This window comes from Salmo salar, chromosome ssa09 (genome assembly GCF_905237065.1).
Source record: "Salmo salar chromosome ssa09, Ssal_v3.1, whole genome shotgun sequence".
In the NCBI taxonomy this organism is placed as follows: domain Eukaryota; kingdom Metazoa; phylum Chordata; class Actinopteri; order Salmoniformes; family Salmonidae; genus Salmo; species Salmo salar.
The window spans coordinates 110,628,354-110,643,988 of NC_059450.1; the positions used below are offsets into that span (position 1 = coordinate 110,628,354).

General features: G+C 41.7%; 1 protein-coding gene across 5 annotated transcripts; it reads right to left on the reverse strand.

Moving 5' to 3' along the window:
- Positions 1–1,268: 1,268 nt before the first annotated feature.
- Positions 1,269–10,135, reverse strand: if4h (Eukaryotic translation initiation factor 4H). Of its 5 annotated transcripts, none has more exons than XM_014213499.2 (9): positions 9,862–9,942; positions 9,427–9,512; positions 7,360–7,541; positions 7,213–7,277; positions 6,328–6,424; positions 5,492–5,551; positions 4,083–4,238; positions 3,504–3,619; positions 1,269–2,470 (listed from the first exon to the last, which is right to left on the reverse strand). In XM_014213499.2, exons 2-9 carry the CDS (start codon positions 9,501–9,503, stop codon positions 2,444–2,446), a joined length of 780 nt encoding a protein of 259 aa, XP_014068974.1. In that variant the 5' UTR covers positions 9,504–9,512; positions 9,862–9,942; the 3' UTR covers positions 1,269–2,443.
- Positions 10,136–15,635: the final 5,500 nt, after the last annotated feature.

A 15,635-nucleotide genomic window follows, 5' to 3' on the forward strand; every position in this document is an offset into this window, starting at 1 on the left:
AAATGTACAATCTTTGTCCCCATGTGCAGTTGCAAACCATAGTCTGGCTTTTTTATGGCGGTTTTGGAGCAGTGGCTTCTTCCTTGCTGAGCGGCCTTTCAGGTTATGTCGATATAGGACTCGTTTTACTGTGGATATATATACTTTTGTACCTGTTTACTCCAGCATCTTCACATGGTCCTTTGCTGTTGTTCTGGGATTGATTTGCACTTTCACACCAAAGTACGTTCATCTCTAAGAGACAGAACACGTCTCCTTCCTGAGCGGAATGATGGCTGCGTGGTCCCATGGTGTTTATACTTGCGTGTACGTGTACTTGTTTGTTCAGATGAACGAGGTACCTTCAGGCGTTTGGAAATTGGTCTTTGCTGGTTTCTTTTGATTTTCCCATGATGTCAAGCAAAGAGGCACGGAGTTTGATGGTAGGCCTTGAAATACACCAACAGGTACACCTCCAATTGACTCAAATGTCAATTAGCCTATCAGAAGCTTCTATAGCCATGACATCATTTTCTGGAATTTTCCAAGCTGTTTAAAATGCAGTCAACTTAGTGCATGTACATCTTCTGACCCACTTGAATTATGATACAGTGAATTATAAGTGAAATAATGTCTAAACAATTGTTGGAAAAATTACTTGTAGATGTCCTAACCGACTTGCCAAAACTATAGTTAAACAAGAAATTTGTTGAAAAACGAGTTTTAATGACTCTTAAGTGTATGTAAACTTCCGACTTCAACTGTATATACACTTATGTAAGCAGTAACAGAAAATTATATTATTTTAATGAGTGTCCAAAATACCAAAACCTGTGTGGGCTGTGTGTACACACACAGCCCCATCTAACCTCTGCAAAACAAACAGCCAATTCAAAACTAATATTGGGTGCTTCAATCAAAATAAAAAGCAAAAGTTCTTGCTCAGGGGCATATTCATTACACCGATTCGGTTGCAAAATGTTTCTTATACGGAAGCAAACAATACAGCACCCACCTAAAATTTGTCCAATAGAAAATCATTTTCCTTTGTTTAGTTTTTAAACAGTTGTCATAATGAATACACATGGGGTAGTGTTGAGGATGATGAACTAGGCTCTCTGCATGCGAAGCCTGGGGATGAGAGACCTAGTTGTTTCTGATGTATGCAGAAAGACACGTGTGAACAGACCTTTTAGGGAATAATAAACAATTTAAAAATGGCCTGAACCTGGATATGTATTCATGTTCCTTACAGCGTTCTTTTTCAAAACAATGTCTGCCCCGTTACATTAAATTTAAATGTTTTTATTCCATGTTCACATTGGTTCATGTGTTCTCAGAGAACTACTTCATTGCCTTGACTCATTCACCCATCCCACTTAAAACACATTCATAATAAAATTTGTAAGATTATACATTTTATTGCCATAAACAGTGTAGGAAAATGAACAAAAAAAATGAATAAAAACAGCAGATCTTTCTATAGTACAGTAAGAACAAGGTATCACCAAATTTCATAACCAGTAAAATGTAAATAAAAATGGTAGCACAACAAATTCTCAAAAGCATCCTACACCATCTACTGGTAGGCAGACTAGATTTAGCCAGTCTCCATGGGACAAATGAGAGCAGTTGATATATTTTTTTTTTTCAGTTAAGTTTCCTATGTTAAAGTTGTACATTTTGCAGTGTTTAGGTGATACATTTTTTTGTTGATAAAATGCATATATCTATCAAGCTGTGGAAGTAGAAAGTTGTCAGACAAAGACCGTTGCAATAACCCATGTTTCTGATTTAATCTAGTGAGCGCTTCAGCTGCTCCTCTAAACAAACACTTTCGGCATCGCTCCATTATTGCAGGAAGCCATTTTTCCTGGATTGAACAGACTAAGATCAAAAATCTTTCAAATTCAGGTTCCAGAATTACACATTGAGACAACAATAAGGATTCAGTTCTCTTGGCAATGTTATCATTTAATATTTAAGACAGTGGAAATTTGAAGCTGAAATGATAATCATTTCACAAATAGAGCAGAAATTTAGGAGGAAATTATATAAAAGACACCAAAGGAACAGCCTTTTGACTGCTGTATGTCTACAACTGAAAATCATTTGGTGAACACAAAGGATGCCTTGGGAAAGGTAAGAGAAAATTACACAGCAAAGTCCTTACCCAAAGGCAACAGAACCAAACTGAAGCCACTGTCCAGAGTTCCTTTTGATGTGTGTGGGGTACGGGTCAGGTTGACATAGGCCTGGCCCCTGCCCCTCACAGCAGCCTTGGGTCCAACTGCTCTTTTACCAATTAGATGAAGGCCTGCTTTGTGTTAGAGAGCAGAAAAAGGAACCCAGCGCCTGACTCCCCAGCGAGCTTTCTTTGGGAGAAGTCTTTGAAAGATTTTTGGTAAACAAAGCCAGTAGATCCAGAGTAGACTTCCAGAATAATGCAGCCACGTGGATATATCTATTCCTTTTCTGCCTCTTTTTCAAGCTTTGAGAATGGGAAACAAAAAAACATTATGGTTAGACAGGTTCAATTCCAGAGGAAATGTTAAATAATTTAATTGGAGAAATTATAAAATAATTTAAAGAACTTCTACACTAAAACTGGATAGCTAAGCAGATACAATGACCTTAAAAGCTCCACTACTGAAAATTGTTTTACTTTTTTTGCACTGTTCCCAAACTGAACACTGACCATATGGCTGAACAATGTTTTAACGTAACGTTAATTTACATTTGGAAGTCATAGGGGCTAAACCGAAACAAAAGCAGCATATTTCTGACCAAGCTTTCTTGTTGGTGTCTGTGGGAGGGGAGCATATTCTCTTAAGACAATGAAGGTGTTGTGTTGACCAACTGAGATAACAAAACCGTCATGAGCCCCTACAGAAGCTTAGCCACAACTGCCATGAACCAAACCATCAGAGCAAACCGTTCTATTCTAACAATTCATGTTAAATTGATTTTGTAAATGGGGGCAGAATTCTAGTAGGGATCAATGCCTGCCCACTTCAGAGTTTGGGTCGAGAGACACTTCAATTCCAACACAGAGGGTCGAATATAGTAGTTAATTATACTACTAAATAACCTTTGAAAAGTTGAGTTACTTTTCAGCTCAATTGTATTAATCTTTAACTGCAATCAACATGAATGGACCTTCTCCCAACAGAACTACAGACAAAGCAGGCACTAATCACAGGGTAGCAGAGGTGTACATAAAAACCATGTTAACAGTTTGACATGCATTCACAAGCTGCTCTTTGGGTCTTGGTGTGCAGGTGTGTTGTATTATTTTTCCAAGAGTGTGTGTGTTCTCATCTTGTTTTTATTCTGTCTCAATTAAATACTTAACTCAAACTGAACTCAGAGGGTTTTGTTCAGTTCGTCATCTCCAACAGACAGGGATACTAACAGAAGGCGTTAACGTATCCCATTGGCATCGTTTCATTTTTCTACACCGTCCCTGCCCTCCCAGGCTCTCAGGCCTGATCAATCTCTTAAGGTTTGTCTTTGGGAATTACCTCCTCCCTGGGCTTGGCTCCACCAAATATGGCAGAGTTGGGGTTGGCGACTTGGTTCAGAGGGGCAGCCACCGTGCGTGGCTTCAGCTGAAGCCGTGGTCTCTGCGCCCTCTCCTCTGCAGAAAGCGAAGGAAAAAAAAGACAAACATGATTAACTGGTCAAGTCAAATGTTATGTCAACAAGGTGGCCACTGGGTTCAGGGTTTTTCAGTATATTAAGGGAGGGGTCAATATCGACACCTTCCCATAATCTTTAGAAAAGCTGTACTGTAACACACAAAGCCATTGGAAATCCAGATAAACTGATCTGTTCTTCCATGACTAAACATTGCCTAGAGTTATTTTTCTCAAATGCGGACCTCGATTCCAGAAGTACTGCTGATTTTCATTATTCTCCTCTAATCAGGGACTGGTTCAGGCGTGTGACACCAGTGGAGTGTCTGACCAACCAGTCAAATCTATAGATCAATTAACCAACTACGGTTGAGAAAACAAAACCAGCATTACTTCGGACCTCCACACTTTAATTGGAGTACCTCTGGTCTAGTGTTTTATATGAGATAAGAGAGATTGTGACACCGTCAGAGGGTTCTCTAAAGTCTTCCGCTCCGGCGCGTGGTGGTGGTCCGCCGTCCCTGTAGCGTCCCCCCATGCCTGCTCCTCCACCACCTCCCCTTCTGTCACCACCGCGGCTGCCTCCTCGACCGCGGCCGAAGTCGTCATCTCCTCTGTTGCCTACACGAGGAGATGCAGAGAGGAAAAGACAGGTTAGACAGTCTTGAGCTCCTTCAGGATTGCAATGTTATAAAACATTCAGATAAAGTATTGTGTAGAACAGACAACTCTCTCATGAGGAATCAAGATAAGAAATCTTGTCAGCTCTAAACACCACATTCCTTTCAGTAACATTCTAAACATTGCAGATCTGACTAAATTAAATCTGACTCAATTAAATCAGTTATTTCCCAGCACCTGGAGCAGTCCTGTAAGGTGACGAATGAGTGAGGTGAACCTCCTGTATGAGTGATGACAGAGGAATCACAAACAAAATGCACCAAGGGACAGAAAAAAACCTGTGCAAATCTTAAAGTAAAAATCTCTTGGAGAACCCATTAGAATTCCTGTGGGGGGAGGAAATCAAATACTGCTTATATTACACTATTCTGCAGATTTAGAGGTGTTTAGACTAAAAAGATTTGGCATGGGTCCTCAGATCCTCAAAATGTTCTACAGCTGCACCAACGAGAGCATCCTGACTGGTTGCGTCACTGCCTGGTATGGCAACTGCTCAGCCACCAACCGCAAGGCACTACAGAGGGTAGTGTGTACGGCCCAGTACATCACTGGGGCCAAGCTTCCTGCCATCAAGGACCTCTATACAAGGCAGTGTCAGAGGACGGCCCAAAAAATTGTCAAAGACTCCAGCCACCCTAATCAGACTGTTCTCTGCTACTGCATGGCAAGTCGTACCGGAGCGCCAAGTCTAAAAGGCTTAACAGCTTCTACCCCCAAGCCATAAGACTCCTGAACAGCTAATCAAAACAGCTACCTAGACTATTTGCATTGTCCCCCCCTCTCTTTTAAACTGCTGCTACTGTTATTATCTATGCATAGTTACTTTAATAACTACCTACATGTACAAATTAACTCGACTAACCTGTGCCCCCACACATTGTCTTTACTGGTACCCCCTTACTGCTGCTCTTGAATTTATTTTATTAGCCATCTATTTTTACTTAACACTTATTTTTCTTAACAGTAAGCATTTCACTGTAAGTCTACACCTGTTGTATTCGGCGCATGTCACAAATAAAATTTGATTTACGCAGTAAAAAAAAAATGTAACAATTGGTTTGCTTCTTTAGCTTGGTGCTCACGTTCCAACTACACTGTACTGCACTGATTGGATCTTAAATTGCAGCGGTCAAACTGGGTCCGCTCTAATGACCGGTTGGGGACCGGCTAAGTCAGCAGAACGCTCATCCCACCTCCTTCGTAGTCGTCTCTGGAACCTCCCCTGGGACCACCTCCACGAGAGCCCCCTCGGCCTGCAGGGGACAGGGCTCAGTTTTAACAACAGGGGTGAGTGGTGCTTTGGGCTGAGGCAGGGGTGTGGAACCCACTTGCTGGTTAGCCAATGGCCTACGTTAGTAGTACTACTTCTAGAGACAGCTAGTTGAAGTATTTGGTTGGGAAAGTATTGACAAAGTAGAACAGATTTGGCTTAGCTGCTCAAAGTTTGTAGCACCATTTACTACAGAAAAGGAAGCAGGAGAGAAGGGAGTAAAATGTAGAATGGATACATTATGAAAAGTACCAGGTATTCTGAAATCCCAGTATGTAGTGAAATAAAACAAGAATAAGGCCACAGAGGTAGTGGTACTTGTGCAATGCAGGATTACATAATCTGTTGATCAATAAAAGTACAAGCATCTTGTTACATTTTTATGACCACACAACAAATGATTGATTATTCCGTTATTCTTATAAGTGGAATGCACTGTATGCTTAGATGGTAGCAAAGTCAAACAGAACAGCAAAGCTTTTGATAATTTAAAGATTTTAAGACGGCCTTGATTTGAGTATGATGGTGAAAGATGATAGTCTCAGGTCAATGTTAAAGACAAGTAATTGTTCAAATCTAGGCCAAGAGGTATTGCTACTTCATATTAATATTTACAATTAAGACAATCTACAAATCAATATCGCGAATCAGTTGACAAATCATTGACATTTCTTTGTAGTTGTAATAATAAGAAATATGCTAAGCAGTAGTAGTAAGAGGAACAAACAAGTTAGCATTCCAGTGAGCACAAGCAGGTACCTCCTCTGTCATTCCCCCGGAAGCCGAATCCTCCGGCGCCCCTCTCTTGTTTTCGGCCCTCTGCTATGTCAACCCTGAGTGACCGGTCTCCAAGGAGCTGGAGATGGGGGTAAAAGTCAGCACTAGGAAGAAATAAAACAACGTGGTCCGCTTCTCTGATAATGCTTCCAACAGCGTTTATGTACTACAAATATATCACTGTTGGACGTGTCACTGTATTCAATTGTCCCTTTTATAAAATGAGTCGGTTGTCACTACACATTTAATCACTTTGGACTGCATTCTATTTTATGGAAGGTGCAAAACAAACTAAGTTTATATCAATGTTGGGGACAGTTTTATTTGCTTTATGCTAAAAAAAAGCATAGATTTTTTTCTTTGTCACGATGCCCATATCACAATAGTTAGATTTTCCAGAGAAAGCAGATTGAACTTTAGTCCTTTAAAAAGGTATACTCAGTGATGCCAGAATAAACAGGATCGGGCCGATTTCCAAAACAACAAAGAGGACAATACCAGCAGCGAATCTCCTCTGCAGTTGTCACGCAGCCATCACGTTGTATGAGAGTGAAGCGAACTCTTACGCACATGCTCTGTGTAAATGCTCACAAATGCAGCCCCTTGTATCAGTGTCACTCTACAATATATTTGGTTCACTTTGTTGCTCATGGTCACGTCATAACACAGGTTCTTAAACTGAGACTCAGCGTTATGTTAAATAGTATGTGCTACAGCTTTATAAAAAAAAAAAAAAAAAAAGGTTTAAACTGAGTAACATACAGCTATTTGTTTTCATAATTTTGACACTAAACCACAGTATCCCTTTATTTTACATTTGAGCAAGATACAAATGAGGACCTGAGAAAAGTAATTGGGGGTACTCACAGCACCATCATACGTCAAAGCTTCTTTAAGGGATTCCAAGTCATCAAACTCCACATAACAAAAACCTGAAAGGAGAAAAATAACAAAACTGTGTTGCCATGGCTTGTGATGTTTGAGGTTATGCTAAGACAATGGATGCTGGCTCACCTTTAAATTTGTCCGTTTCTTTGTCTCTAACTAGTCGAACACTCCTGACGTTGAGGTCTTTGAAAATGGCGTCTATGTCTCCTTGTACTGTGTTGAAGGGCAGGTTGCCCACATATGCTGTGTATGGCGGCTCTGTGGGTAGATCCTTCTGCTTGCGGGGTCCACCAGGTCCACTGCCACCTCTGGGTCTACCAGAAACGAACACCTCCGTGAGAGAACAGACAGACAACAGACTACCACTCCGCGTACAGGAACCTGAGTTTTTAATGCTCAAGAATGACGTGAGCAGGAGATTATGGTTGATAATTGGGACATTAACGGAGTCACAAACAAAACCTAACGTCCCAGGAAAAACAGTGGCAAGTAGGTAGTACAGTCATACTTTTCAGCTGACTTTCTGAGCCTTTGATAAATGATGTACACTTGGACAGATCCATTACCACTTGGACAGATCCATTACCAATCAAAACACCAAAGATCTACAGCTCATATCCCATAGGAAAATGCATAATGTGGCACACTCAATACAGGAAATAGGACTAGGCTCTCTGGAAACTGGAGAAAGAATTGACACAGAAAAATGATCTGTTTTTTCTATTTCAATGCCAATAGTGTCAGCAGCACACAGAAAAAGATGGCAGCCCTGTTGGGTAAATACTACAGAGCTGCCATTTGTGTCATTTTTCGCAATGAACAGCAGAAGTTCATGTGCACTGATAACAGCCATTTCGAAGAAGGGTTTACTTGTAATGACTGTGCTATGTAATTGATTTTCCCTACTGAACTTCGATAAATGCACTGGATATAAGAGTGTCGGCTAAAATTATTTAAATGCAAAAAATGTATGCTCCTCATGAGGAGTTACGGGGCTTTGCCAAAACTGCAAGGAACATGTTCCCTTGCTGGCAACAGCACTCCAATCTGACAGTGCAGAGAGAAATGCAGATTGGGTCCTGCATGCCTGCAGCATTCCTCGGGTGTCAAGCAAACTGGGCGACCTGGCAGAATCAAGAGGTACAGCCACCAACCAGGGAAAGGGGATATCTATTCAATTGCACAACAATGCATTCAACTGAAATTTGTCTATTAAGAAAGGGAGGGTGGGCATGCATGCATATATCTCTCCCACAATTAGCAAGGAGAGCAATTGTAAGATAACCAAGTTGACTGTTGTGATCTTACATAGCATTTGATAAGACAAGGTGATAGTGTGTAGTTATTTGGTCATGGTGTCAAATTAATGTATGACAGACAGCCCTATAGATACAGGACTAGTTTAGGCATTTCATGATCAGGGGCTCCAACTCCTTTCCTGTGTGAATAAAGCAAAGCAGAATATGATTACAACAATTAATGTTATGACAGTCACTGACAAGGGGTGGAAGACATAACTTCCTGATTTTCGATATGATCATAGTTACGTTGATCCCATCCAAGAGAGCACATTGTAACTGTAGTTATACCGCTAGCTAGCTTGTTGAATGTATAGTGTTTTCGTTGATTAGGCTATTTTGAAGTTCTGGCTAGCTGGCTACCTAGCTAGGACTGAGTTTCATTCATAATTTCAGTATCGCCGCAACATCGTTAGCACGTAACGTTTACATTTTCCTGGTATTGATTGTCTGGCGTCAATGGCAATGCTCGAGTTAGCCCACGTTATGTTAGTTAAATGCATTGCAAACCTAGCTAACTACCTGAGCAAAACGCAAATCGGCAATCATTGCTACTATAGTTAACGTTAGCTAACGTTCTGCAAATCATAAAGACCTAGCTAGCTAACTGACATGTGTGCGCTCATCAAACTTGCTAGTAATGGATGCAGGGTGCACTAGGCCAAACTAGACTAGCTAGCAGAGTTAGCATACTAGCTAGCTAGTCCTCCGCATAAATCTTCATGCAATTAGAACAAGCTAGTCTAGCTAGCTGTCTAGCTAACGTTACCACTAACAAGGCATCAAAAGGCTTGTGCATTGAATAATGATTACTTGGTAACTAGTTGCTAAACATGCCATGTATTGATAATGATGTCGGGGAATGGTGCGTGTTGACATCTCGAGCTGTTATTACCCGATTTGGCCATTCGACGCAGTCCCTGACTTGCTAGCACAACATGCAGCCCATGAGATGCTGGCGCCAAGTGCCATGCTGGCAGTCTGTGAAGATAGAATGACTTGCAATCATAACCATGTCATAATATGTATTGTCAAACCGACATGAATAAATCGATAACATTCTGTAATGGAAAATCTCACTCGCACATCTGGAAGTAGCTAGGTATGGTCAATCCACGAGTTTTCCCCGCCCTCAATACCGGCTTCCCATTCATCAAAGCGGCCGTGAGAGGCTAACCACACTGACACTGTCTGGCCCGAGTTCTGAACCCAGGCCTAACTTTCAGAAGAATGTCGAACAAGCCCCTGCATAACCTAAGGCATCAGTGCGTTTTCTCGCATCACCATACGTTAATACTGATACATTCTATTCGTCCAGGTATTTTCTTACCCTCTGCCTCCACCAAAACTACCGTAAGCCCGATCCCGGTCATCGTAGTTATCGTAATCCGCCATTGCCGAGATTGCTGTCGGAGAAAGCAGTTATGTGTGGAAGGACCTTGAATATAGGGGTACTCAATTTTAGTTGTCCTCTCAGTGCCTGAACTATAACGAACACTTTTTGCACAGTTAGATAAAGTTACTACAGATTAGCTGCCCTCAAATCCCCTAACTAAATTAAATATTAGTAAACTAACAAGATCCAACCCCAGTATCATATTGATAAGAGAATTATCTAATAAAGGTAAATGAATCAATAAATCATGATGAATTATTAGTCATACAGCATGGTTAATGAATAATCAATGTAATGATCAATGTAGTGATCGACTGGTCTGATTAGTTCCAGAAAGTCCAGGAACCACTGGAGAGGGAAAGAAATGTGTGTGTGTGTATGCAATTAGTATTAGAGAGCAGGGCACAGATGGTAAATGTCACGTCCTGACCAGCAGAGGGAGGTATGGTATCAGTTTTGGGTCAGGATGTGGCAGGTTTTTTGTATGTTAAGGGGTTTGTGTTGGTGATGACTCCCAATTGAAGGCAGGTGTGTTGAGTTGCCTTTGATTGGGAGTCTTATATAGTGGTGTGTGTTTTTCTTTGGGGTTGTGGGTAGTTGTTTGTGATCACTGCTTGTTTAGCCTGTCACACTGGTGCCGTCGTGAGTATTGTTTTGTTTGGTTTTCCAGTGGATACTTTACTTGTTGTTTCATCAATAAACATGAGTATCCACATTCCCGCTGCGCCTTGGTCCATTCCTAATGACGGTTGTTACAGTAAAGAGTAAAACTTCAAAGGGTTCCTAACCTTGAGGGAAAGGAACAGGCTGAGTTAGAATGTGATAAACAGTGTGAGAAGTCAAGGGGGGTTGCAGGTCACCAACAGCTTGTGTGTAAATGCATGTGCGTAAGCAAGAACTATAAAATGACTGTTTTGTTATCCTGACGGCCAGAACGTTCTCTGAATAAAGCTACAGAAACCTTTTGCAGAAAGCTGAGTCCTTGCCTAATTATTTACCCATTGTCTTACAAACCTTGGGCATTAGTCAAGGCGAATTGATTGTTATCATCAAGATATAGAATTCCTTTAACACAGATATTGGTATTTATCCTGGCTGGGCAATTACAACAACTGTAAGAAAAAGGTGCATATAATGTTAGGCAATTCATGAAGTAGTACAGTCCTTTAGCCAACACTATTTTCCACAGGAATATCAATGTAGCTCATTTGATCAAATTGCCTCCCTCCACCCCAGTTGGAGTTACACCATGCCAACCTGTCCTCAGAGCATTTCTTATTATTGTGTGTGTAAATCCAAGACACCCCATTTAGTGTGATCATATGTTACGTTTTGTATGGTATTCATTTGTGAACGTCCATCACCGATTTCCTAGGATATGTTACGAATTACAATTCGTATTCTATGTTACGAATTTGCAAATGTACACCATGTTAGGAATTTGAAAAATTTACAATATATTAGCATTTGCAAACGTATGATCTCTACATGACCTGGCTCGCAGTCGGTGTTCGCATTTCTTCCCAAAGTTGTTAGATGGGGTTGAGGTCATGGCTCTGTAGAGGCCAGTTAAGTTCTTCCACACCGATCTCGACAAACCATTTCTGTATGAACTTCGCTTTGTGCACTGGGGCATTGTCATGCTGAAACAGGAAAGGGCCTTCCCCAAACTGTTGGAAGCAGAGAATTGTCTAGAATGTATCTTGTAACATTAAGATTTCCCTTCACTGCAACTACGGAGCCTAGCCTGAACCATTATTCGACCTCTACCAAACTTTACTTGGCACAATGCATTGGGGCAGGTAGCGTTCTCATGGTGTCCACCAAACCCAGATTCGTCCTTCGGATTTCCAGATGATAAAGCGTGATTCATCACTCCAGAGTTTCCACTGCTCCAGAGTCCAATAGCAGTGAGCTTTACACCACTCCAGCCGATCTTTGGCATTGCGCATGGTGATCTTAGGCTTGTGTGCGGCTGCTCGTCCATGGAAACCCATTTACGGAAGTTCCGGACAAACCGTTATTGTGCTGATGTTGCTTCCAGAGGCCGTTTGGAACTCGTTAGTGAGTGTTGCAACCGAGGACAGGTGATTTGTAAGCGCTACGCACTACTGTGAGCTTGTGTGGCTACCACTTTGCTCCTAGACATTTCCACTTCACAATAACAGCACTTATAATGGCCCTCTTAAAGAGTGGTGTGATTGGTCAGATCTGCAGTGAAGAGAATCAGGGTATTAAAACTGTATCAATTTGAGAATTGAAAGAAAACTAGAAAATAACATTCCTGAAGAAGCTTTGTGGACTCAGCTGGCTAAAAGTATTTCCATGTTACTAGTTGAAGAAGTTTGTGAAAGTCTAGAGATTTCTTAAAAAAATAGCAACTTGCTCATACATACTTTGTGTCCTCCTCCACCACAGAGGTCAGGAACATTTTGGGGAATTTCCAGAGGGCCCGCAACACATCAACCTTATGATTTTTCTGGCTTTTCATGGTACTTACCGTAAGCATAAAAAGAGAAAATAAATTAATAATTGGCATAATATGGGCATGCCGGACACGACAGAACAGTAATGCACAGTAAAATATCTTTAAGAGTCAGAATCTACTGAAAATATCTCGTTGTCTTTGTCAAGTGTCTCAACTGCTCACATTTACAGTACTTAACAACTACAATGGAGCACACATGAGTGTCAGCAAAGACATGTTTACATGGAACCCTTTTTGGGGGTTTCTATACAGTGAACCCAAAAGAGTTCTACCTGGAACCAAAAAGGGTTCTTCAAAGGGTACTCCTATGGGGAGAGCCGATGAACCCTTTTAGGTTATATATAGCACTTTTTTTCCTAAGAGTATAAAGATGCACTATGTAGAAATCGCAAAGCCATTTCCTGGTTGCTAAAATTCAAGTAGTTTGCCTAATTTCAGTTTATATGACAAAACAAGCAAGTATAGTGTAGAGAATCATTGCACCATTTAAACCGCTGTGAAATAATAATTTTCCATAACCCAAAATATTGTACTTTCAGCTGTTGTAAGCTGGTGTGCAAAACCAAACGTAAAAGATGCAAAAACTAAACTTAAGAACGGGAAGCATAAAATAACGCACTGTTACGTGTTACGTTTTTCTTGTTCCCCATTTTTTCCCCTGCTAGTGTGTTTGTCTTGGGCATTACAGGTGTACCGAGTTGCGGCTAACGATGGTGGGCGTGGCTGTAGCTGATTACAGAGAGGATATCTGTTTGCCGTGTGAGAAGAGAAGAGAGGAGGGGGAGAGAGAGAGGACACTTGTTTTTTTGTTTGATTATTTGTGTTAATTTCCTTGTGTTTCAGCCTGTCCTCCTGAGGCGCTCCACCCTACCTAGGTCCTGGAGAAGGGAAAAGGTAGATCTGCCCATGGGTGTACATTCTCACGTAGATAACCCATTGTTTTATACACTAGGTTAGCCGGGCGGGTGTCACCCTTGTATTTTTCTTGGAACCAGGTAGGACAGTGGGTTAGGGTTTAGAATGTGTTAGGAAGGATTAGGTGTGTAGAAGAGGAGGGACCTTTTGTTTATTTTCATTACTTGGACCCCGAACCCAAACATTTCCCTTCTCTTACCTTCCCTTGTTGTGGTTGTTTTGTTTCTTATTAATTATTTATGGGTGTGTTATATTGTTTATTTAACTAATTCACTAAACATCCCCTGAGGGTTAAAATTGAGTTCTGGTTGTGGTCTGATTTATTTATCGCTCATTGCACCCCACATTTCTTCCCTTTTCATCTGTATTACCTGGTGTGTTTAGGCCCAGGCATTTACGTCTCCTCCTCAGACGAGCTACACCCGAGGGGAGAACGTAAGATGGGGGCTCATCCGGGATATTTTTGATCCAGCTTGTGCCTGCACACTAGGGTAGTAAAGGTGGATTGGGTGGTTGTTGTGTTTGGTGTAGTGTTTAGTGCTGTGTAGTAGTTAGGTGCTGGATTTAGAATATGGCCAACTTTAACCTGAAGTTTTTTCTGGATAAACCCAACGTGGGAGGGTTTTGAGAATTGTAGGAGAGTGGATTTAGAGACTTTGGCAGACCATTTCGATATCTCCGTGCCTAGGGGTTTTGTTAAGGCGGAGGTAAAGGCATTGGTATTAGCGGCACTGATGGAAAAGCAGGTGTTGGTTTTGCCTCGGCCTACGGTTGGAGAGGTGGTGGATGCTCTGGGTACCCCGACTAGGCCCGACGATGAGGTCGAGTATAAATCCCCGGACACCTTGCCTCGATTTGACCCTCTTTCTCCTATGCCTACGGCTGTACATTTGCAGATGGAGGCAGAAGAGCGAGCACAAATCCGAAAGGATGAGCTACATCTCAAGTTGGAGATGCGCCGACTGGAGTTGGAAGCAGAAAAGGACCTTAAGATAAGGCAGATGGACTTCGAAATGCGCAAATTGGAATTAGAGGCGGAGATGGCGAGGCTGGCCGCTGTCCCTGCCATTTCCAATAGTGTGTTTTCCACCCCAGGATCTGCCTCTACCTTTGACATTAGCCGGCATATTGCTTTAGTTCCACAATTCCGTGAGTCTGAGGTTGACTCTTACTTTTGTGCATTCGAACGCATAGCAGTGGCTTTGAATTGGCCTAGGGACGTGTGGCCGCTTTTACTCCAATGTAAATTGTCCGGTAAAGCGCAGGAGGTATTGGGTACTCTTTCTCTCGCTGATAGTCTTAATTACGACATAGTTAAGGCTACTGTGCTCCGTGGGTATGAGCTTGTGCCAGAGGCTTATAGACAAAAGTTTAGAAAGCACTCCAAATCCTCTATAAAAACTTTTGTTGAATTCGCTAGAGAGAAGGAGTCTCTCTTTGACAAATGGTGCTCAGCGAGTAAAATCAATGACTTTGAAGGTCTTCGTGAATTAATGTTATTGGAAGAATTTAAAAACAGCCTCCCAGAGCGGTTGGTTGTATACATTAATGAACAGAAAGTGTTAAAGTTATCTGACGCCGCGGTGCTTGCAGATGAATTTGTGTTAACACATAAAACGGTGTTTCCCACACACCGTAGTGAGACTAGACCGGTTGTATCCTCTTCTGTCTACTATTCACCCCGTTACTCAGGAAGTACACGGCTGAATCAAAAGGAGGAACGCGCATGTTTTTACTGTCATAAAGTAGGACACGTAATTTCAGAATGTATGTCTCTAAAACACAAGTCACCAGCTTCAACCCCTAAACTCCATAAAAGTGTGGGTTTGATTAAAGTAACCCATAAGAGCTCTGTAAAGGAGAGTCCTGAAGTTGTACTAAGTCGTCCTGATCAATCATACGACCCGTTCATATTTAAAGGCTTTGTTTCCCTGACAGGTGATTCTGGAGACCAAAAGCCAGTTTTGATATTGAGAGATACTGGTGCGGCTCAGTCTGTAATTCTCTCGAGTGTTCTGCCTTGGTCAGAAGAGTCTTATTGTGGCTCTAGTGTATTATTGAGGGGGATCGAAATGGGTTGTGTGCCTGTTCCGTTACATACTGTCCATTTGACTTCTGATCTAGTGAGTGGATATTTCAGAATCGGTGTACAGTCCGAGCTTCCCGTACATGGGGTTGACCTAATCATGGGTAACGATCTAGCAGGAGGCAAAGTTGTGCCTGTGTTAGAAGTACTAGACAAGCCTGATGCTCAGTTAAGTGCTGATGTTTTGGGAACTACGTTTCCCGACGCATTTCCAGCGTG

Bases quoted from the DNA above. Each gene is read 5' to 3' on its own strand.
- if4h (XM_014213498.2), bottom strand. From the start codon at position 9,503: ATGGCACTTGGCGCCAGCATCTCATGGGCTGCATGTTGTGCTAGCAAG. The intron at 7,548-9,426 runs GTAATAACAGCT...CGTTTCTGGTAG, and splicing joins GCGTCGAATGGCCAAATCGG to ACCCAGAGGTGGCAGTGGAC. The intron at 6,425-7,212 runs GTGAGTACCCCC...CCCCATCTCCAG, and splicing joins CTTTGACGTATGATGGTGCT to CTCCTTGGAGACCGGTCACT.